This window comes from Phacochoerus africanus, chromosome 10 (assembly GCF_016906955.1).
Source record: "Phacochoerus africanus isolate WHEZ1 chromosome 10, ROS_Pafr_v1, whole genome shotgun sequence".
NCBI classification, from domain to species: Eukaryota; Metazoa; Chordata; class Mammalia; order Artiodactyla; family Suidae; genus Phacochoerus; species Phacochoerus africanus.
Window position 1 is genome coordinate 5,414,744 of NC_062553.1, and position 22,066 is coordinate 5,436,809.

General features: G+C 49.9%; 1 protein-coding gene across 1 annotated transcript; it reads left to right on the plus strand.

Moving 5' to 3' along the window:
• Positions 1-15,824: 15,824 nt before the first annotated feature.
• Positions 15,825-21,043, plus strand: CYTL1 (cytokine like 1). The gene is made up of 4 exons (XM_047798768.1): positions 15,825-16,024; positions 18,606-18,650; positions 18,744-18,872; positions 20,402-21,043. Exons 1-4 carry the CDS (start codon positions 15,875-15,877, stop codon positions 20,525-20,527), a joined length of 450 nt encoding a protein of 149 aa, XP_047654724.1. The 5' UTR covers positions 15,825-15,874; the 3' UTR covers positions 20,528-21,043.
• Positions 21,044-22,066: the final 1,023 nt, after the last annotated feature.

Consider the following 22,066-nt stretch of genomic DNA (forward strand, 5'->3'; position numbering starts at 1 on the left):
CACAGTGGCGTGTATGTGTTACTCCCATATGCTCCCAATTCCTCCCTCCCCCACCACATTTTCCCCTATGGGAACTATAAGATTGCTTTGGAGCTCTGTGAGTTTGTTTCTGTTTTATAAATAAGTTCTTTTGTATCGTTGTTTATTAGATTTCACATGTAGGTGATATCATAAGGTATTTGTCTCTCTCTCTGACTTAGTATGATCATCTCTGTTGCTGCAAATGGCATTATTCTGGTCTTTGTTATGGCTGAATTATATCCCATTGTATATATGTACCAATCTTAATCCAGTCATCTGTTGATGGACAGTGAGGTTGCTTCCATGTCTTAGCTATTGTAAATAGTGCTGCAGTGAACATTGGGGTGCATGTACTTTTCAAATATGGTCTTCTCTGGATGTATCCCCAGTAGTGGGATGGCTGGAGCATATGGTAGTCCTTGCTTTAGTTTTTTAAGGAAACTCCAGTTTTCCATGGTAGTTGTACCAATTTACCTTCCCACCAGCAGTGGAGGAGGGCTCCCTTTTCTCCACACCTTCTCCAGCATTTATTGTTTGTGGACTTTTTGATGATGACCATTCTGACGGGTGTGAGGCGATACCTCATTGCAGTTTTGCTTTGCACGTCTCTGATTAGTGATGTTGAGCATCTTTTCATGTGTTTTTTAACCATCTGTCTGTCTTCTTTTGAGAAATGTCTATTTAGATCTTCTGACCATTTTTTGAGTTGTATTTTTTTTTGGATGTAAAGCTGCAAGAGGTGTTTGTATATTTTTGGAGATTAATCCCTTGTCTATTGCTTTGTTTGCAAAGATTTTCTCCTATTCTGTGTGTTTGTCTTTGGTTTTTGTTTGTTTGTTTGTTTGAATGATAGTTCAAGTAGGAAAACGTGAAGATTACTCTGGAAAACACCAGGCAAAGTTGTTTTTCAGCATGCAGATCAATTTGTACAAAACATCAGGCAAAAACCATTGTGACATCAATAGCAAAGATGAGAAAGCTGTTGCAGGACACCCTGCAGGAGTGTGTCACTTACAACAGCTATTGATAAAATGTGTTCCATCTGCTAGTCATTCACACATCAAATACAGGAGAGGAGGGGAGCACGTGGAATATTTCTGGAGTCAATCACTGTGCTGGATCCAGATGTATGCAACGTAGAAGGTGTGCAGGAAAGAAGAACAGTAACCAAGCAGAGATCTATGACTAATGTCAAGATAGGTAAGCATGAGATTCTCACGGGGAGAGTACAGCAGTTGGCTCAGCTTGCCTGGGGTCAGAACAGGCCTTGTCAGGGAAAGACCAGTCCAGATGCCCAGTAGTTTGAGCCAGATTGCAGGAGGGCTCAGAGCAGGAAATACTATTCCAGGCAGGGGAACAGCATGGTCAGAAGCCCAGGGATCAGAGGAAAATGATGCATATGAGGCACATGCTTTTTGCTTGCTTGTTTTTTATTGAAGTATAGTTGATTTATAATGTTGTGTTCATCTAGGTGTACGGCAAAGTGATTCAGTTATATATATATGTGTGTGTGTGTATTAAATATATATATATTTTTCTCAGATTCTTTTCGCTTATGGATTATTACACGACATAGTGCTATACGCTAGGGCTTTGTTGTTTATGTATTTTATATGCAATAGTGTGTCTATGTTAATCCCAGACTCCTGATTTATCTCTCTCCTCCCCTTTCCCCTTTACTAACCAGAGTGTGTTTTCCACGTCTGTGGGTCTCTTTCTGTTTCGTGTATAAGGTCATTTGCAAAGGGCACTTGTTTTATAAACATGTGGTATCCACATACAAGAGGTGATTATCACCGTGTCTCTGGTGAGAAAGGCTTGATTAATTCCCATCCCTCTTCTGGTTCGTTTTTCGAAAGACTCACTCAGTGGCTGCTGCATTCTCTATTGAGTAGACGAATAAGCAAATTATAAATCCAGCGCTCCCTGTAGTTGAAACAGAACAAGGAAAAACTACAGAACAGTGTGAAGTCGGCGTGATTTATCTGGAAACGTATGCGAGCTTCCTCCATCTGCTTTTTTAGCCTTTTCTCCTTTGTTTGGACATGTTTCAAGGATATAATTTTACACTATGTTTAGGGCCCTACATCTCCTGTGCATCAGTGAATTCAGCTCAATTTACAAAACACTCTGAATGTCTGTGAGAAGTAAACAGCCCATGTGAGTGTATTTGGTGCTTAGGGACCCCAGCCAAGGAAGATGGTTTAGATACACAGAATGCCACGAGAGCATCAGCTCTGGGACCGGAAGGATCTAGATTTTATTACCAGACCATCAATTACCCGCAGCATATTTTTGGCAAGACCTGCAGCCCCTTTGAAGCAACAAGTCTCAAGTGTAAAGGAGGATTTCTAGTCTCTCGGGGTGGTTGTTTGCTCAGAAAGTATTGAACGCTACAACCTAAGTGCTCAGAACACGTGTGTGCCCTCCTTACCGTCCTGATTCTGTGCCACAAGCAAGCCTCAGTCTCAGAAACTATGGCCTCTTCATGAGGAAAGAAAGGAACTATTCAAAGAAAAAAGAAAAAAAAAATAGGAGATCACACTTAGCAGGGCGCCCTGCGCCAGCAACCTGGACACGCAGCCAGTCTCTGCAGTGGTTTCTGAAGAGGTGAAATGCTTTCCGCCCTACGTCTAAGTCCTTCTCGCCCACTTCCTGCCCTGGGTGTGTGTGCTGGCGGCGAGGTTTCCTGAAAGAACGGGGCCAAAACACTCAAAGGACTTCCCGAGGGGGGAAGCCTTAACCTCACGGACTCTGGAGTCCAGGGGGCCCGGACGAGGAAGGGCGCCTTCTGTGGATGCTTCTCGATGGCAGCGTTGCGGCAGCCCTGGCCTCCCAGGGCTCTGTGTCATGGGAGGAAAGGCAACAGGCATTGGTGATTCGTCCATTCCATCCAGACTCTGGGTCCTCCCACAGGCCGGAGCCCCGGGCCTGCTCCTGGGGGTGGAGATGGCAGGTCCCGATGCCCGAGCCTCTCAGAATCCAGCCTGTGCATGTGTGTTGGGGAGCTGAGGGTGGGTGCTGTGTTTCTGGGGCTGGAAATCACATACATTAGGAGAAAAGCAATCCCACAATGCTTTCTTTCTTTTTTTTGATATCACTTTTTTAAAATTATAGTTGATTTACCGTGTTGTGCCAATTTCTGCTATACAGCAAAGTGATCCAATCAGGTGTGTGTGTGTGTGTGTGTGTGTGTGTGTGTCTGTGTCTGTGTGTGTCTGTGTATACATTCTTTTTCTCTTATTATCTTCCATCTTGTTCTATCCTAGGAGATTGGACATAGTTCCCTGTGCTGAACAGTAGGGTCTCATTGCTTAGCCATTCGCAATGCTTTCTCTACCCCAGGTATCAGCTGGCTTAAGGGCTTTGCATATCTTAACCACTTCCTTCTCCCCTCCGCCCTGAGTGTGAGAAGGATGAGAATGTGGGGAAGGAAAGAGAGAAAGTCACACAGTTCGAAAGTGACAGAGCTTAGATCTTTGGCTTGAGTTTAAGTCTTTAAACCAAGCTGGCCTAAGATGGGTGATGGGGCCCCCCTGTATAGCACAGGGAAGTTTACTCAATGCTGTATAGTGACCTAACACATAGGGGGAAGGCATATGGAGGGAATGGATGTATGCGTATGTGTCACGAACACGCTTTGCTGTGCACCTGAAATCAACACTGCTTTGTGAGTCAACTCTATTCCGGTAAAATTTAAGAAAAAAAAAATGGAATGACAGGACCTAATTAAAGGCCATCACAATGCCCAGTGTATTACCAGGGTTCATGCATGGCATTTGCATGTATTTTAAAAACCGGAGTTCCCCCTGTGGCATATGGGTTGAGAAGCTGACTGCAGCTGCTGAGGTCTCTGCTGAGGCACAGTCGATCCCTGGCCTGGTGCAGGGGGTTAAAAGATCAGGCATTGCTGCAGCTGTGGCTTGGATTTAATCCCTGGCCTGGGAACTTGCACGTGCTGTGGGCGTGACCATTAGAATAAAACAAGAACAAAGGAAAACAACCCAGCCGTCTAACAGAAAGTAGAAAGGTGAGTGCCCGGAGCTGGGGGAGCAGACATGGGGGAGGGGGTAGTGTTTGAGGGTTCCGGTTTCAGTTGGGGAAGAGGAGCAGGTTCTGGAAGTGATGGTGGTGATGGCTGCACGACAGCGTGAGTGTATTTAATGCGACTGAACCTGATGCTTAGAAAGGGTTAAAAGGTTAAAACCTCCACCTTACGTATAATTTACCACCATGAACAAAATTTAGCATAACGAGAAATACACGTTACGTGGCACGAGAAATGGATCATCTTTTATTAGAAAAGAAATCGTTAAAGATGGAAACTCTAGTATAGATTTTTCATAAATCAGGAGACAAACCCAGCTACGGGTCTCCGGTTCTACATTAAAAAAAGCTCTGGTCCCTTGTGTGTGACACCAAAGCAACCAGCCTATTGGTTCAGCTAAGTCAATTCTATTCATTGATTGAAAAGAGGCAGCTGAGTGAATCATTTAGAGCCCAGTAAACAAAACAAAGGGGGAAAACCTTGACCTCTGAATGCAATCTGTAATACAAGCCCTGCTAACAAACAGGGACTTTGCCAGGGGCTCTAGAGACAGGGAGTGGAAAGGGAGGTTGCTCTTGAGTCAGCACCCCCCATTCTGCCTGAACCAGGTACCCCACGTCAAACGTCATGACCACCTCCCTCTGGGGGTAGAGGAGCTCAGGACACCAAGAATCCAGGGTGGATTCTTGCAAAGGGTGGCTCTGAGCTGATGTGCCCATGAGCCCACACTCAGGCCATGGTGCCCAGCAGGCTGGTGCTGCCCTGACAGAGAGGACCCCGAATGCCCATGATGCGCCTCTTATTTTTTGTCTCTCTTTTCAGGGCCACACCCGCAGCATATGGAAATTCCCAGGCGAGGAGGTGAATTGGAGCTACAGCAGCCAGCCAGCCTACACCACAGCCACAGCAACTCGGAATCTGAGCCGCATCTGCGACCTACACCACAGCTCATGGCAATGCCAGATCCTTAACCCACCGAGCGAGGCCAGGGATTGAACCTGAATCCTCATGGGTACTAATCAGGTTCTCAACCCGCTGAGCCACAACGGGAACTCCACGAGCAGCCCCTTAAAATCAATGAATCTAACATTTAACAAGGAGAAAAATCCAAACAACAAGGACCCACTGTACAGCACAGGGAACTCTATTCAACATCCTGTGATAAACCATAGCGGGAAAGAATATGAAAAATAATATGTAGCTGAGTCACTTAGCTGTGCAGTGTAAATTAACACAGCACTGTAAACCAACTATAGTTCCATAAAATGTTTGAAAATTGTAAAAAAAAAAAAAGGAATGGAGAACAATCTAGAACATCGTTTTAAATAGAGTCACCCTTCATTTTCTGAGGAAACTGAGGTTCAGGGATAGCTTGTTAGTGTTATAAGAAAATTATTTTCTTCCTTCCTATTATTCGTATTCTTCTTTTTTTTTTTTTTGTCTTGTTGTTGTTGTTGCTATTTCTTGGGCCGCTCCCACGGCATATGGAGGTTCCCAGGCTAGGGGTCTAATCGGAGCTGCAGCCACCGGCCTACGCCAGAGCCGCAGCAACGCGGGATCCAAGCCGTGTCTGCAACTTACACCACAGCTCACGGCAACGCCGGATCGTTAACCCACTGAGCAAGGGCAGGGACCGAACCCGCAACCCCATGGTTCCTAGTTGGATTCGTTAACCACTGCGCCACGACGGGAACTCCTCGTATTCTTATTTTCTTATCCATTCTCCAACACACACTTCCTGCCTCCTTTCTCTCAGGTGGTGGGTGAGAGGGGAGTTAGGAGTGCAGCCTGGAGCCAGCCCGTCCAGTCTGAACCTGGGCTCCACAGTTAGTTCATGGTGTGACCTTGAGCAAGTTTACTCACCGTCTAACCTTAGGAGTAGCCTCGCCTGTGAGGTGGGGATGTGATGGTACTGATTTCGGAGAGACAGCAGTGAGTGATGGCTTGAGCGAGATCTTAATTCTCTGTTCAGGGCGTGGCGCTATGCAGCCTGGATGCAAACCAGGAATCCCGGCCACAAGACCAGCTAAAGTCTAAAAGCAAAATTGCCCTGATTCTTGCCCCCTGTTGAAAGCAAGAACGTTTCAAGGAAGCAAAGACTGTAAAACAGGTATAAGGTTTATTGTTAGAAACACAATTCAGGGAATTCCTGTCAATGCAGTGGAAACGAATCCGACTAGAATCCATGAGGATGTGGGTTTGATTCCCGGCCTCGCTCAGCAGGTCAAGGATCTGGCGTTACTGTGAGCTGTGGTGTACGTCACAGATGCGGCTCGGATCTGGCATTGCTGTGGCTGTGGTGTAGGCTGGTGTCTACAGCTCCAATTAGATCTTCCTAGCCTGGAAACATCCATATGCCGCAGGTGCAGCTCTAAAAAGATTTAAAAAAAAAAGAAAAACCCACTTAGATAGGTCAGATCTTTCTGGTCTTTGTCTTCCTTTGGCCGATTATCTTGCCTTATCTTCCACCCCTGACCAGATGCAAGACCCTCCCTGATCTGCGTGCGCATTTCTGGCCAAGATGGCAAAGCATGTTGGGAAGGCTGTCTAGACTTATTATGGCCTGGCGCTGATGAGTAACCTAGGACATCCACCAAATCCCTTTGTCTGTATAACCAACCTAATCCCAGGAGTGATGCGTTATGCCCACTCGGGGGAATGGCGTTCTGCAGGCGTCTGGAGGTCATGGTAGAAGTCCGTCTGCCACCGTCAGACCGGGTTAGGTTCTGCTGTTATAACAAACAAACCCTCGTCCACACCACAGGTGGCTCCAGGTCCTCCTCCCCACCTAAGGGTGAGGCTGCTGTCTGTAACTCAGTGCTTCAGTAGCAGAGAGAAAGGGAAAGCGGCAAAGCACACATGGGCTCTTCAAGCAAAACCCATCATGTCCTCCTGGGTTGCTGCACAAAATAACTCACATGCCCACACATCATTTCAAGGGGGCAGGGAAGCCGAGTCCTGGCTTGGGTCCAGGAGAGAGCAGACTGGATGTATTTGATGACCAGCACTAGTGACTGCCACGCATCGCGACTCACCCAAGAGAAAGCGTTGGCTGTGAGCCCTGGCTCTGCCCTGTCCCCTCTGTGGGCTACTGTATCCGTCAAAGCTCTTTTGCTTGCAACGGATAGAAAAATACTTCATTGAAACCAGCTCTACCAAAGGGAAATACTAGGGGTTTAGCAAAAAATGACCCCCGGACAGCTTACAGAGTCCCAGGAGGCATTCCTGGACTGGGCCTCTGGGACTGGACTCAAGAATGCGGTTCCATCCAGACTCTCTTCCTCCATCCATCTCCCGGCTCTGCTTCTGGCCTCGCCTGGTCCTCCAGCAGAGAGGCCCACTCCAGGGCAGGAGACAACTGCTGGCAACCGTGTAGGGACTTTGATGGAATGAGATAGCGATTTTCTTCCTGTACCTGTCAGTTCATCCCAGGGAAGGATGCTGATTGGTCCACCCTGGGCCACGTGCCCATCCCCATGACTATCGTGGGAAGGGGGTAAGAATTAGCCTAAGACAGAGATAGTGAATAAGGCCCATAAGCAGGACAAAAATGAAAAGGAAGAAAGGGTTAAGAAAATGAAAACCGCAGCCCCCAGAGTTACTCTGGCCATCTTGAGTTTATTTCATCTTCACACGAACTCTGGATAAGAAGGGTTATACACCCCACACACTGAAGGAAGACAAGGGTGGCAAGATTTGCGCAAGCACATCCTAACAGAAGCCACATTTACACCGAACTCTCTATTACTCCCAAGCCCGTGCTCTTTCTTCTAGGCCAACCTCGGATTCTTCTTGAAGGATGTTTTCTGAATCCTTTCACATAAACAGGCCCAAGGAAAACATTGGGGAGAATTTGTCCTGCACAGCGGTTCCCATTAAAATTTGAATCCATGTTTTAAGGCTCATAGAGGGGTCTCTATTCCTAAACGGGGGATTACGTTTGTAATCACTGCCCCAAAGCAAAACCCGGCCTTGGTGTTTGTCTTCATTCCTTCCCTCTGGCCATGTGGGCCAACTTTCCGCTTGGGTTTGCCAGGCGCACAAGTCATAAGCTCAAAAACACATCACATAAACAGGGGGAGATGTGTGGCCTTTAACCAAGAGAACATGCTGTCAACAGGAACCCTGGAAACAACATACCGGCTAGTTGTTCAGCCTACACCCCTTCCTCAAATACCTCCTGGCTGCCACTGCTGGTCAGGACAGCGCTGGCCTCCACGGGCCCTGGCTCCTGACCTCAGAACCCAGGCAGGAGCGGGGAGACTCAGAGGCGGTCTCTTTGCCAGAGGAAGGGCTTCCTACACCAGCCCCTGAGGTCAGCATCTCAGACTCTTTGTGGGTCTACTGTGATATTTTCTGTAGGAGGGAACCTGTTACTGGCAAAAACAGCAACTGGTGGGAGTTCCCATCGTGGCTCAGTGGTTAACGAATCCGACTAGGAACCATGAGGTTGCGGGTTCGGTCCCTGCCCTTGCTCAGTGGGTTAAGGATCCGGCATTGCCGTGAGCTGTGGTGTAGGTTGCAAACGCGGCTTGGATCCCATGTTGCTGTGGCTCTGGTGTAGGCCGGTGTCTACAGTTCTGATTTGACTCCTGGGCTGGGAACCTCCATATGCCATAGGAGCAGCCTGAGAAATGGCAAAAAGACAAATAAATAAATAATATTAAAAAAAAAAAACCAGCAACTGACGATTCGTTGGGCAACGGAGGGGATCTGAGATTGGCCGTGGTCATTTCAACCTTGGCTGCCATCACAAGCAGGCCCAGGACAGGAACATAGGGAACCCTCCAGAAAGGTGCGATCCTGTGTCTCAGCTGAGCAACAAAATGCCTACTTCTTACAGACTGCTCAGGAATTTCCCATAACCCCCTAGGGCTGGGGACTAAGGATTTCCCAGTTTACCTGCATCGCTTATTGGAATACACCCGTCTGAACAGTCCGGAGGAAAGGATTCATACTCTTTGTCTAGAAAGGCTAAAAAGGAGCTGCGGACTGGAAGTACCAGTTTACCAGACAGACAAGGGCAGGGTCTGCTTGTAGCACAGAGGTCAGGACCTCCGTCAGGGGTCAGGGGATGGGAGGGCAGATGGCCTCTCAGAGGGATGGGAGAGCGTGTGTCCTGGAGTCTACTGGCAGCCACCTTGTGACCACACGGGGACCCAGCTTTCGGATGGAGCCAGGTGTCAGTTCAGGTCCAACCCAAGAAGCAGCACCAGAAGCAGAGATGTAGCCAGAGCTTATTTTATTGCAAGGAATTGGCTGACAGGGTGGTGGAGTCTGGCTAAGAAAGTCCAAAACAGTGCAACAGGCTTTCAGGAAAGGCAAGCTAGAACTCCAGGAGACAGGCCTAAGCTACTGCACAAGCAGAATTTCTTCTTCCTCAGGACGTTCTTCTGCTTGAGTTCGGTTCTTAATGTTTTTCAACTGATTGAACCAGGCCCACCCAGAATGTCTAGGATAATCTCCCTTCCTTAGGGTCAACGGCTTATGGACTTTACCTTCACGTTAACACCTGGAGCAGTGTTGGAATAACCAGGGACAACAGCCTGGCAGAGGTGACACGCCAGAAGCACATCATGGTGGAGTTCTCCTGTGGCGCAGTGGGTTAAGGGTCTGGCATGGTCACTACAGCGGCTTGGGTCATTGATGTAGGGCAAGTTCAATCCCTGGCCCAGGAACTTCCTCATGCCACGGGGGCAGCCACACAACAACAGCAGCAGCAAAACCACAACAAAAGCCTCATGGTATGGAAGAGGGAGACAGAATAAGATAATTTCTTGGTGACTTCACTGAGTGCCTAGAGCAAACCATTTCTGAGCCTCAAACTACCGTTGCATGTCCAAGCCACACTTTCCAGAAAATCCATCCATGGGTATCTCAAGCTATGTTTTCTGTAACCCACAACTATAGTCCTACGGACACAAGAGGGGCACAAACCAAGGAGGTGACAACCTCATTCTGGCCAGACCTCTCAAGGCAGCTGGTGCGCCCTTCTGGGGACAAGCACTTCCATTCAGCAGAGAGATGTTGACGAACCTGCTCTGCATTGGACCTGGCTTTCCTGCTGTGGACCCAAAGACAAAGACATTGCTCTGCCTGTAGGGGGCAGACCAGCAAACAGACAACGGCCAAAGTGGACAGCGCTGTGGCAGAGTAGAGGATAGTGCGGGGGGCGGGGGGCGGGGGGAGCTGTGCAGGCCGAGGGGACCCAATCTAGCTTCTGTAGGTCAAGGCAGGCTTCCTGGAGAAAGTGACATTTCAGCTCAGTCTGGACGAGTGAGGAGGAACAAACCAGGAAAGCAGGAGAGGAAAAGAAGCTCTGAGAAGAGGGAACAGTGTGTGCGAAGGACAAAGGCCACTTGGGTGTGAGCATCACAGACCCTGGGGATTGCTAATGCTGTGTGATTAGGAGCAAGTGCCTTCACCTCTCTGGGCCTCAGGGCCCGCGAATGATGCCGCTAGAATGAAGGCGTTACTCCTTGTCCAGGGCTTGGAGCAAGGCAGCTCTTCCAAGGTTCGCTTTCATCAGCATCACCATCATGGCATCTTAACTGTTGCTACCTGATAAACGTGCAGGAAAGGCTGGCAGAACTGGCCAGAGAGCTCCGCCAGTGCCAGGCCACCGACCTCAGACTATCTTATGGGTCTCAGGGAATCAAGGGAGCATGTGAACGAGGGGCTGGCAAGCGTGGATTTCTGCTTTAGACATGGCTCCTGGGAGGAGAAAGACTCTGGGTAAAGAAACAACAGTCAATGTGTAACTTGGTCCCCATGCTGTACAGTGGAAAAAATAAATGAATTTTAAAAAAAGAAGAAAAGAAACAACAATCACAATTGTGGAGAAGGATCTTGAAGCCACTTTCCATGGAAAAGCTTCAAGAAATTCGGGTGAAAGAGAGCTGACTCGAGGCGGGGCGTGGATGAATGGTAGCCTGAGAATCACCCAGGGCTGTTCTATGGAAGGTTCTGGAGCTCCAGGGAGTCAGCCCTTCTCACCTTCGCCTTGGGAAGAACACATGTATTGTTCAGAACCACCCAGAGACTGGAGGGCAGGCTTAGCGGGCAATGAGCTCCCCATCCAGGGAGGTAAGCAAGCAGGCGCTGGATGAAGGCTTGACAAAGAAACTGTAAAGGAAGCACGAGCCAGGCAATTGACATGGGTCTTGTCTAATTTCCTTGCAACCTTGACCTGTTACCCTACTGACCCCCAAGAGATGGTTTATCAGTTTTCTGTGGCTGCCGTAATCAGTCACCACAATCTGAGTGGCTTAAAACAGTACAAGTTGAGAAGTTTCCATTGCAGCTCAGTGGGTTATGAACCCAGCTAGCATCCACGAGGATGCGGGTTCAATCCCTGGCCTCGCTCAGAGGGTTAATGATCCGGCATTGCTGTGAGCTGTGGTGTAGGTCACAGATGAGGCTTGGATCCCGCGTTGCTGTGTAGGCTGGCAGCTGCAGCTCCTATTTCAACCCCTAGTCTGGAAACTTCCATATGCTGTGGGTGTGGCCCTAAAACAAACAAGCACACACCAGTACAAGTTGATTCTCTCGCGGTGCTAGAGGCCTCAGGTCCACCTGCGTCTCACCAGGTTAAAGTCAAGATCTTGGTGGAGCTGCGTTTCCTTCTGGAGGCGCCGGGAGAGGGTCTTTTCCTGGCCTTTTTCAGCTTCCAGAGGCTTCCTGCACTCCTGGGCGTGTGGCCTCTTCCTCCATTTTCGAAGCCAGCAGCTTAGCGTCTTCCAAGCTTCCTCTCCATCTCCCTCTCTCTCTCACCTCTTTACTCTTTACTCTTTTTTTTTTTTTGTCTTTTTGTTATTTCTTAGGCCGCTCCCGCAGCATATGGAGGTTCCCAGGCTAGGGGTTGAATCGGAGCTGTAGCCACCAGCCTACGCCAGAGCCACAGCAATGCCGGATCCGAGCCGCGTCTGCAACCTACACCACAGCTCACGGCAACGCCGGATCGTTAACCCACTGAGCAAGGGCAGGGACCAAACCCGCAACCTCATGGTTCCCAGTCGGATTCGTTAACCACTGCGCCACGACGGGAACTCCTACTCTTTACTCTTTACTATTCTCCACGACGACAGCCTCTCCATCTCTGTCGTTTGCTGTTTGCTCCCTGTTTTCTGTCTCAGGCCTGCCCGCAGCTGACTCATGGTGAATAAAGAGGTGTCTGGAGAATGAGTTGAAGAATCCCTTAGAAGAAAACGGCTGAGAAATAGTCACCCTCTCGTTAGCTCTGTCTGTTCAGCTCTCCTGACATAACGGGGTACCACGGTGACAGAGCGAGGTACCATGATGCCACGGGGCCCCTGCTCTTCTCAGATGTGAAGGGGGTTGAGAGAGACCTTTGGGAGAGGACAGAGGCTTCAGTTTATGGGGAAATTCCAGCCTGGGTATTTTTTTGTTAAAGTAGAGTTGATTTACAATGTCGTGTTAATTTCTGCTGTACAGAATAGTGACCCAGTCATATATATATATATGTATATATTCCTCTTCTCATGCAATCTTCCATCATGTTTGATCCCAAGAGGTTGGGTAGAGCTCCCTGTGCTGTCCAGTTAAGACCCCATTGCTCATCCATTCTAAAGGTAATCGTTTGCATCCACCGACCCCAAACTCCCCGTCCATCCCACTCCCTCCCCTCACCCCTTGGCAACCACAAGTCTAATCTCCAAAATATACAAATACTTCATACAACTGGACAACAGCAACAAAAAACCCCCACAAACATCCCAACTGAAAAATGGGCAGAAGATCTAAATAGAAGATCTCCAAAGAAGACAGATGGATGGCCAAGGGGCACATAGACAGATGCTCAACATCACGAATTATTAGAGAAATGCAAACCAGCCTTCATTTTTTTTTTTTTCTTTTTACGGCTGCACCTGCAACATAAGGAAGTTCCTGGACCAGGGGTTGAAGCAAAGCTGCAGCTGCCGGCCTAGGCCACAGCCACGGGTACACGGGATCCAAGCCACATCTATAACCTGTGCTGCAGCTTTCAGTAATGCTGGATCTCACTGAGCAAGGCAGGGATTGAAAGCACAGCCTTACGAGCACTATGTCGGGTTCTTAACCCACTGAGCCACAGCGGGAACTCCCCAGCCTTCGTCTTGAACATTCACCTTCCAGGTGGTACAGTCCGATGCTGAAGGAGCCAGGGAAGGGGCTGCCTGGGGGAAGGGCAGTGCCAAGGAGATCTCTCTGAGCAGATGCGCACGCGGGTCCCCTGAGACTGCCTGTATCCGGGGCAGGGTCTCCCTGGCAGCCAGTGGAGCTGACTCAGGCTGTGCTCTGTTGGTTTCTTAATTTCCTTGTCCCTCGCTCTGAGTTAATGAGATTATCAGCCATCAAGTTAATTCTGCAAAGCTTTCCCGAGCATCTGCTCTGCCCGGCTGGGCACTGGCTGCTGACAAATCAGGATGCAGCAGGTGTGCCGGGTGGGTGGGAAGGTGGCTGGGATCTGGTTAGAGCAGGATGCCTGGGGCTCAGGGCACAGGGGAGCCTTCAGATTTGCCCCAGGATCCTCCTCGACAACCATACATGGATCCGGGGTGGAACAAGGCCAATCTCCCAGAGACACATTTCTTTCGCCATCAAGTATGCAAAAAACGCCTGTTTTCCAGCACAGCCACGTCTCCTCGGGCCTTGTTTGGGTGCATAGGCTTGTTTTCCTTCCCTGTCCCAAATTTGAAGCTCCTTCGCTGAGCACATCCAGAAGCCCTGGAGCACGTCAAAGCAGACAGGAATCCCCAGCTGGGGCCGGCGTGTCTGCCAGGGAGGCCCACCCTCCAGGCACCACCGTGCAGGGAGTGAGGAGACCCCTTCATCCAGTAGAAAAACATGTCTGGGTTTGGCGCTCGCACCTCCCAGCACACAGAGTTCTGCCCTGTGTGTGCTGGGTGCACCCCCGCCTCCCGCTGCCCCGACGTAAGGGCGCCCAAGAGACTGTCCCCAGGCCATCTCACTAAAGGTGTTTGGAGAACAGGCTCTTACCTGGAAAACAGGAAGACAGGGCTGTGATCTCGGCCCCGGGCTTGAATACAGAAAACTAGCAACATCCAATGTCTGGGCGAGGAGGGATCTCTGGCTACCCGCGCTGGTGCTGTTGTTTACGGAGGCGCCAGGGTCAGGAAGGGATTTTTCTGAGCAAACAGAGACAGGGGAGAGGCTGGGGCTGGACTTCCCTCCCTGGTGTTCATTCGCGAGGCCACCCCAGGTCCCGGACTCTCTGATCCTTTCCTCGACCCCGTGGTACTCATCTTTGGTTGTCTTGTTCTGAGAAGGGCGCCCGCCCTGGCCCCTCTTCTGTGCCCCCCTGCAGGGAGGCAGGCTTTGGAGACAGGCAGACACGGGTCCACGGCTTGGTCCCTTCCCTTCTTTGCCTTGTGAGCTCAGACAGTTTCCTATCCCCTGAGGCCCTCAGTTTCCTCATCTGGGAAATGGGAATAACCCCATCCCCTTCAGTACTTTCTGTGAGGCTCCTGGCACTTGAGACAGCAGGTGCATAAATGAGGCTGCTGCCTCACCGCTGCTGCATATGTGGTGCTCGCTGTGAACGAAGGACCTTCCTCTCTTTTGGCAGCTCCTTCTCCTTGCTCATTCCTTGGTCTGGGGAAGCCCCAAACCCCAAACTCACCTCTGATTTTAGAAGAGTCTTGCTCCATCCTGGTTCCCCTCTGCGGGGTGGGAGAATGGAATGAAGATAAGGCACGGAGCCCCCTTGGATCCATATGCCTCCTACTTGGTGACCTTGGGTGAGTAGCTGGAACTCTGCAAGCTTCAATTATCCCACTTGGAAAATGGGACCGTTTTCCATGGCACCTGCCTCACAGGGATGCTTGTAGGAAAGGAGAGAGTGACATTAGCCCAGACTGTGGTCCTAGCTCAGCATCTTTTCTTCCTCACCGTGCTCTTATCACCCCCATTTCCCAGATAAAGAGAGGGAAGAAAGAGCTTAGACACCTGCTCAAGGTCATCAAAGAAGTGGGTCCCCTGCCAGGTGCCTAGCACTGAGGGGAGACCTTGTTCCTGTAACTGGTACCCAGTCCCCCATATTTACAGGAGAGCTGCCTGCATAGCATCATCGCCAGAAGAGATGCACCTTTGGAGAACCAACCCTTTCCATGGGCCTGCACTGTACCAGGGCCTGTGCTGGGAGCTCCCGCCTCCCCCATCATAGACAGAAAGGAGCCTGTCTTTGAGGTGCCGTGGCTCAGCTGCTCAGAGGGCAAGTGACTGCCCAAGGGCCCCCTGGCTGGCCAGTGGTGGGTGGATGTTGATACCTAGGCTGCCTGACACCCAGCCCCGGATTGCGGGTACTCAACCCATCACTTCCCATCGCTTTCCTGCCCCCAGTTCTGCTCCAAGCAACCAGCCAGTTTTACAAAACAGTCCCCATTCTAGCTGAAGCAGCTCTTGGCCACCCCTCCCCTCCAGCTGAACCTCCTGCTTATTCAGCCTTGTCTCCATCCTTGGCCTCTGCCCCCTCATCCGCCAGTCCTGCCACTTCAGGAAGAGCTGCTGCCAAGAGAGAAAGTTCTGTTGCAAGTTGCATGAGAGGAAGACCCTGTCTCCCTTCCAGGCGTCCCGTATCCCCCCAACCCCACGCAGCCCCTCCTCTGCACCAGAGCAGCCTTTAGGTCTGAAAGGCTCCTGTGTCCCCCGGCCAGGTGGGCGTGCTCTTGGCCTTGGCTGGGACCCACAGGAAATGGAGGCGTGGAGGACCACCCCCAAGCCCCTGCTTAAAGGGGCGGCCGGCGCCGGGATGCAGTCAGGCTGCTGTCAGGCTGCCTTTGCACCATGACACCCCGGCTGCTCCCTCTGCTGCTGCTGCTCCTGGCCCGGCCTCCCGCCGCGCAGCCTGCTCCCCCGACATGCTACTCCAGGATGCTGGCCCTGAGCCGGGAGATCACCGCTGACTTCCAGAGGCTGCAGGCCACGGAGGCCTCGGTGAGTGACCTCAGCCCGCTCGAGGACCGCCAGGTCCCTGCAGACCCAGTTCTCAAAAATTCGCCTTTAGACCTATTTTTCTTTTCTGGTCAATGTTAATTTCAAGGGTATGTGTATTTTTTTCCCATCCTATTAAATAGTATACCGAGGGTTTGGGCTTCCTTTTAAATATAAGGAAAAATTTAACTAAAGACATCGCATTTTTGCTTATAACTAGCTAGCAAATATCAGAAGATCAGTCGTAAAATGGAACAGGTAAAAGAAAAGAAAATAAGAGAAGAAAAGCCCTCCAGAATTCCAGCTTATGGAATTGGAGGGCCAAAGAGTTATAGGTTTATTTATTCTCTCCATTAGCTGGCACTTGCCAAGCAGGCCACCCCCAGAGGCCCTCCAGCCCTCACCAGGCTGTAGGACCCTGAGCAAACTACCCAGTCCCAAATCTCAGCATCTGCAGCTGAAAGAGGGGATGGCTGACCCCCCTCGTCAGCTTCAGGATTTAAGGGGTAGATACAGACAGAGTCTCTGAGGGGGACCCCAGGTCATCCTCGGCTGTTCTTATGGCTGCTCATGTGAAGGTCCGGGGGCTCCGAACAAGAGTTGGTGGTCGCCCAGGACTAGAATCCTGCCTCCTGACTGCTTGTCCAATGTAGAAACAAAACGCATTACACTTCAAAGTTCTGGCAACATTTCAAAGTGTGGAGGCTTCTAAAACACCTTAAATAAAATGCAGCATCCTCAGAAGGGGCTGACGATACCCCGACACCTTCTTCGTATTTTCCTTTTGGAAAGTTAAATGATGTGTATTTTTTTTTTTCAAATTGTCAAAGTCATCTACTTTGAAAACGGTCAGAAAAGGCACAAAAGACAAAGAGAATAAATATTACTGCAATTCTACCCCCTAGAGGTGACAGCTGCCATCACATTCCAGAGGGTATAGGATTTCAGTTCTCTGTGTGTGCATAGGTATTCGTGTGTGTGTGTGTGTGTGTGTGTGTGTGTGGACAACAGCACAACAGTTTTGCAGATCACCTTTTTTTTTTTTTTTTTTGCTTTTTAGGGCTGCACCTGAGGCATATGGAAGTTCCCAGCCTACACATAGCCACAGCAACATAGGAACTGAGCCACGTCTGTGACCTACACCACAGCTCACAGCAACACCGGATCCTTAACACACTGAGCTGAGCGGGGCCAGGGATTGAACCCATGTCCTCACGGCTACTAGCTGGGTTCGTTTCCACTGAGCCACAATGGGAACTTCCTGTAGGTTTCTTTTCTTTCTTTCTTTCTTTCTTTCTTTCTTTCTTTCTTTCTTTTTTTTTTGCCTTTTTCTAGGGTTGATTCCACGGCAGGTGGAGGTTCCCAGGCTAGGGGTCGAATCGGAGCTGCAGCTGCCAGCCTATGCCAGAGCCACAGCAACGCAGGATCAGAGCCGCATCTGCAACCTACACCACAGCTCACGGCAACGCCAGATCCTTAACCCACTGAGCAAGCCTAGGGATCGAACCTGCGACCTCATAGTTCCTAGTCAGATTCTTTAACCACTGCGCCACGATGGGAACTCCTGTAGGTTACTTTTCAATGCAACTGTCAAATAAATGAATATTCCTTCATCACAGTATTTGGTTGTATTGTCGCACCCCAATCTACCCACAATCCCTTGTCATTGAACACGGACAGCAATCATCTTTTAAAAAATATGATTTGAAAGCTGAGAAATGCATAGGCTCAGGACGGCAGAGCTGGAAGGAAGTGGGAGATGATGTGTTCCACCTCTAATCTCACAGCGGAGACGGAGGCGCAAAGAGGAAGCAGACCTACCCCAGGTCACACAGGGGATTACTGGCTGGGCAGGACCAGACTCTGGGTCCTCGGGCCCGGAGGCCAGCCCAGAAGCAAGAGCGAAACACAGTGAGAGGTGAAAGTGTAAAGACACATGCGGTTTATATCTCCATGGTATGCACTATATATGCACTATATATATATGTTACTATGTCTAGATTACAGTTATAGAGGTGTCTAAATATATGCATAGACAGGAATTCCTACTGTGGCGCAGCGGGTTAAGGATCCTGCATTGTCTCTGTGGTGGCCGGGTTTGCTCACCAGCCTGACGCAGTGGGTTAAGGATATGGCACTGGGGCAGCTGTGGCATAGGTTGCAGGTGCAGCTCAGATTTGATCCTTGGCTCAGGTATGTCCATATGCCATGAGTGCAACCATAAAATAAACATATATATATATATTCACACTTACATATATACACCCACTGATATACATATTTAGAGACATATACATGTGTATATTGTATCTCTATATATATCTATATGGCATATATAGGACAGTTCCCCAACTCATAGTTAAATGGAAAGATTGCTTTCTACACGTCTAATTCTAGAAGAGCAGTGTGTCATTTTGGGAGGAAGGTGGCCTTTGGTATAAAAAGTACTATGCATGTTGGCATCAAGGAAAGCCCCAGGGATCTGGGGCTGGTCTGGCTGTTGGACGGGTGGCCGAGGACCTCCGGTGAGCAGCCCGAGGATACGTCCCTGCGGGCATCACATGACAGGTTTCCCTTCCTGCAGGAGCCTTGTGTGAGATACCTGCCCAGGCTGTACCTGGATATACACGTAAGAGGGGTCCGCCTGCCGGGGGGCGGGGTGGTAGTGGGGTCCTGGCTCCTGCCTTCTACCACGAGACCCCTCCCTGCTGTCCCCTCGCAGAACTACTGTGTGTTGGCCAAGCTGCGGGACTTCGTGGCGTCACCCCAGTGTTGGAGAGTGGCCCAGGTAGACGCCCTGAAGGACAAGGTGCGCAAACTGTACACCATCATGAACTCGTTCTGCCGGAGAGTAAGTGTGCCAGTGAGCCTTCTTTTTCTACCCGTTATCAGCCGAGACTTTAAGAGAAGGGTGGGGAGAAGAGGGGGACCAGGAGGTGGAAGATGAGAAAGGTTTACGGGGGCGGGGCTTCCGCTCGCCACGCCCTTCCTCACCCCCGCCGCCCTCGGTAAGTGATGGGGACCCAGGACAAGGCGCCTCACCTCCACGAGCTCCACCGCCACCACCCAGGACCCCCCTGCCAACCACGTGGGACAGACTCTGCCGGGAGCCCGATGGGCTGGGGATGGGGGAGGGGGCGGTGGAATTCTGAAGATTCCCAGAGCCCCCCGCCCCGGGTCAGGGGAAACTTTCTGGGGGAGGGGCTGAGATGTGCTCCGCGATGGCGAATTCGGCGGCACAGGGGAAAGAGGCAGGAAAAGCAGAGTCGGCTCTCGTTTAGAGGCAGAGAGTAGAGTCTGTGGCCCCAGGCACACAGGCTTCAGCATCAGGTGGACCTGCCTTCATCTCCCTACTTCCAGGACGTCAGGGACCCCTCTCCTCTCCGAGCCACAGTTTCCTCCTTCGGGACCAGGGCCCATCTCCTGAGATCGTTGGGACGACAACAGCATGCACACCCCAAGTGTGCGTGCTGTTCTTACATGTGTGTGCACGCCAGATGCTGCAGTAACTCCCTTGATCCTGAGAACCCTACCTAGCAAGGAGAGGGAAGTGCCAAGCCTGGCCCAGGAAACGTTAATCATTAGCTCTTAAGTGTTTTGGTTTTAAGCTTTATTAAGACTTATTTGGTACTTTGCATCAAAGATTAGACATGCATTTCCTCCAACACCCATTTCCCTCCCCCCTCGTTCATGGTGGGGGGGACGGGGAGAAGACATGATTAGAATACAGTCTGAAAAGTGCTATTGTTGACTCTAAAGTGTTGGAAGGTGAGATCTGGGGCTGTTACTCAAGGGATCCCCAATGCCTGGCCTGGAGCTGTCGCTGAGTAATTGAGGTTCATTCATTCAATCAATCCCTCACCCATCCATCCATCTATCCATCTGGTTGACCAGCATATGAATGAATTCAATAATAAAAAATATATGAGGAGGTCCCACTGTAGCTCAGCAGTAACAAACCCAACTAGAATCCATGAGAACTCAGGTTCGATCCCTGGCCTTGCTCAACGGGTTAAGGATCCGGCGTTGCCGTGAGCCGTGGTGTAGGTCACAGATGTGGCTCAGCTCCCTCGCTGCTGTGGCTGTGAGGTAGGCTGGCAGCTACAGTTCCAAATCAACCCCTGGCCTGGGAACTTCCAAATGCTGCAGGTGCAGCCCTAAAAAGAAAGACGGGAAAAAAAAATAAAAAAGAATATATGCGATTCAAGGGGAAGGTGAAGAAAGATGTGATGAACTGTCCTTGGGGAAGCGAAGGGGGGAAGTTTTCACACAAAGGGGAACAACCGCCCAGTCTTCGAGGACAACCAGGAGTCCTCTGGTTGAGCATAGGCTCCAGGGCCACCTGTGGCAACATTCCTGCCCATTGCACATCTTTTCCAGGACCTGGTGTTCCTATCAGATGACTGCAATGCCTTGGAATACCCCATCCCAGTGACCACCGTCCCGCCAGATCCTCAGAGGCAGGACTCCGCAGCTCAGACCAGAGACAGAACCCGAGGGCACTGAAGCTCTCTCAGTGCCCAGACACAGTGGGCTGAAGCCACGGCCCCCACTGGTCTTCCTCTGTGTGTCCCTGCATCTTCTGGAAAGCGGTTGCCTCTGTTCCTCTCCTGGGGCTGGTTTTGAACATAGTTAGAAGCTTTGCCTCTGCTTCCCCTGGTTGTGTCTTGCCAGGTCGGTTAGATACACAAGCATGTTGATTTGATCGCTGAGAAGCAAAGCAACTTCTCTTTTATGAACAATTAGCTTGAGAAGGAGCAAACGAGTGTGTTTGTAGTACTGCTTGAACGGAGGGGTGGGACCGTTTTTCGTGATGGATAGAAACCTGCTTATATTTAATCAAGCTTCTATTTTATACCTTCCACCACCCACTCTCCTCCTTACAGTTATCTTCCATTTTTAAAGAAATGCCCCTGCCTCTAAGATGCATTGCAAGGTTCCTGATTACACAGCGCTGACGGAAACCACTCTTTCAGTGAAAGGTGATGAAAATCAAATAAAGACTATCTTTACACTAAGAAACATGTGTCCAACTGTATTTGTCCAAAGTGGGTGGCAGGGTGTTTTTCTCCTGCTCTTTCTGCAAGTTGTGGCTTTTAGCAAGATACGTCTTTCTCCTGCTTCTTCCCATCAAGCACAGGTGTGTCTGGGTTTTCTTCAATCCACCTGCATGAATGTCTGTCCTTAAAGCATGGGGACATGCTCAGATTTATGCTTAGGGACAGACGTACCTTGCATCTTACCTGTGGCAGTGCAGTATCGGACACCTAGCACAGCATCGCTTCACTAAGTCCTCATTACACACCTGGAGACAGGCTTCATAGGAGGCTGAGGCTCACGAAGATTAGGTAACTTGCCCAAGGTCCCCGGCTGGATTGAACGAAAGGGCTGCAAAGCCCACACTCTCCCCTGTGATCCACGCTTGTTCTCTGCTGATAAAACATGCTTATTTAATTCATGAACCCAACAGTAACGTCTCAGATAAGTAACTGGATTGTTGAAAAAGACTTCAAATATTGATTTTTTAAAGAATTTTTTTAAAAATTCACCTGGGGTTTGTTTCCTTTCCTCCCTCTGTGCATGGGGGCCCCACTTTTCCCTCCTGATCTTAGGGGCCTCTGACTTATGAGAATGATTTCTTAGGTTCTGGTCGTATTGTTTGATTTATTGATGTAATTTATTTAGATGCACAAGACCACAATATCACTGCATTGGCTTCCTAGGGCTGTTGTAGCAAGATACCACAAACGGGGGCTTGAAGTAAGAGAAATTTACCATCTCATACGCTGGAGGCTAGAAGTTCTGAAATCTAAGTGTTGTCAAGGTCATTATCTCCCTGAAGGCTGTAGAATGGAGGACCCTTCCTTGTCTCTTAGCTTCCGACGGTTCCTGGCAAATCCTCGGCATTCCTTGGCTCAGAGATACATGGACTCAATCTCTGCCTCCATCAACACGTGGTGTTTTCCTGGTGTCTGTGTCTCTGTGTCCAAAATTCCCTCATCTTGAAATAAATGATCTCTTTTTGCAGAGGAGATGATCTTATAT

What these genes read in the sequence shown, in the direction of transcription:
- CYTL1 (XM_047798768.1), top strand. Translation starts at nt 15,875, where the DNA reads ATGACACCCCGGCTGCTCCCTCTGCTGCTGCTGCTCCTGGCCCGGCCT. An exon ending in TGCAGGCCACGGAGGCCTCG is followed by an intron (nt 16,025 to 18,605) that starts GTGAGTGACCTC and finishes CCCTTCCTGCAG; the next exon opens with GAGCCTTGTGTGAGATACCT. An exon ending in GGCTGTACCTGGATATACAC is followed by an intron (nt 18,651 to 18,743) that starts GTAAGAGGGGTC and finishes GTCCCCTCGCAG; the next exon opens with AACTACTGTGTGTTGGCCAA.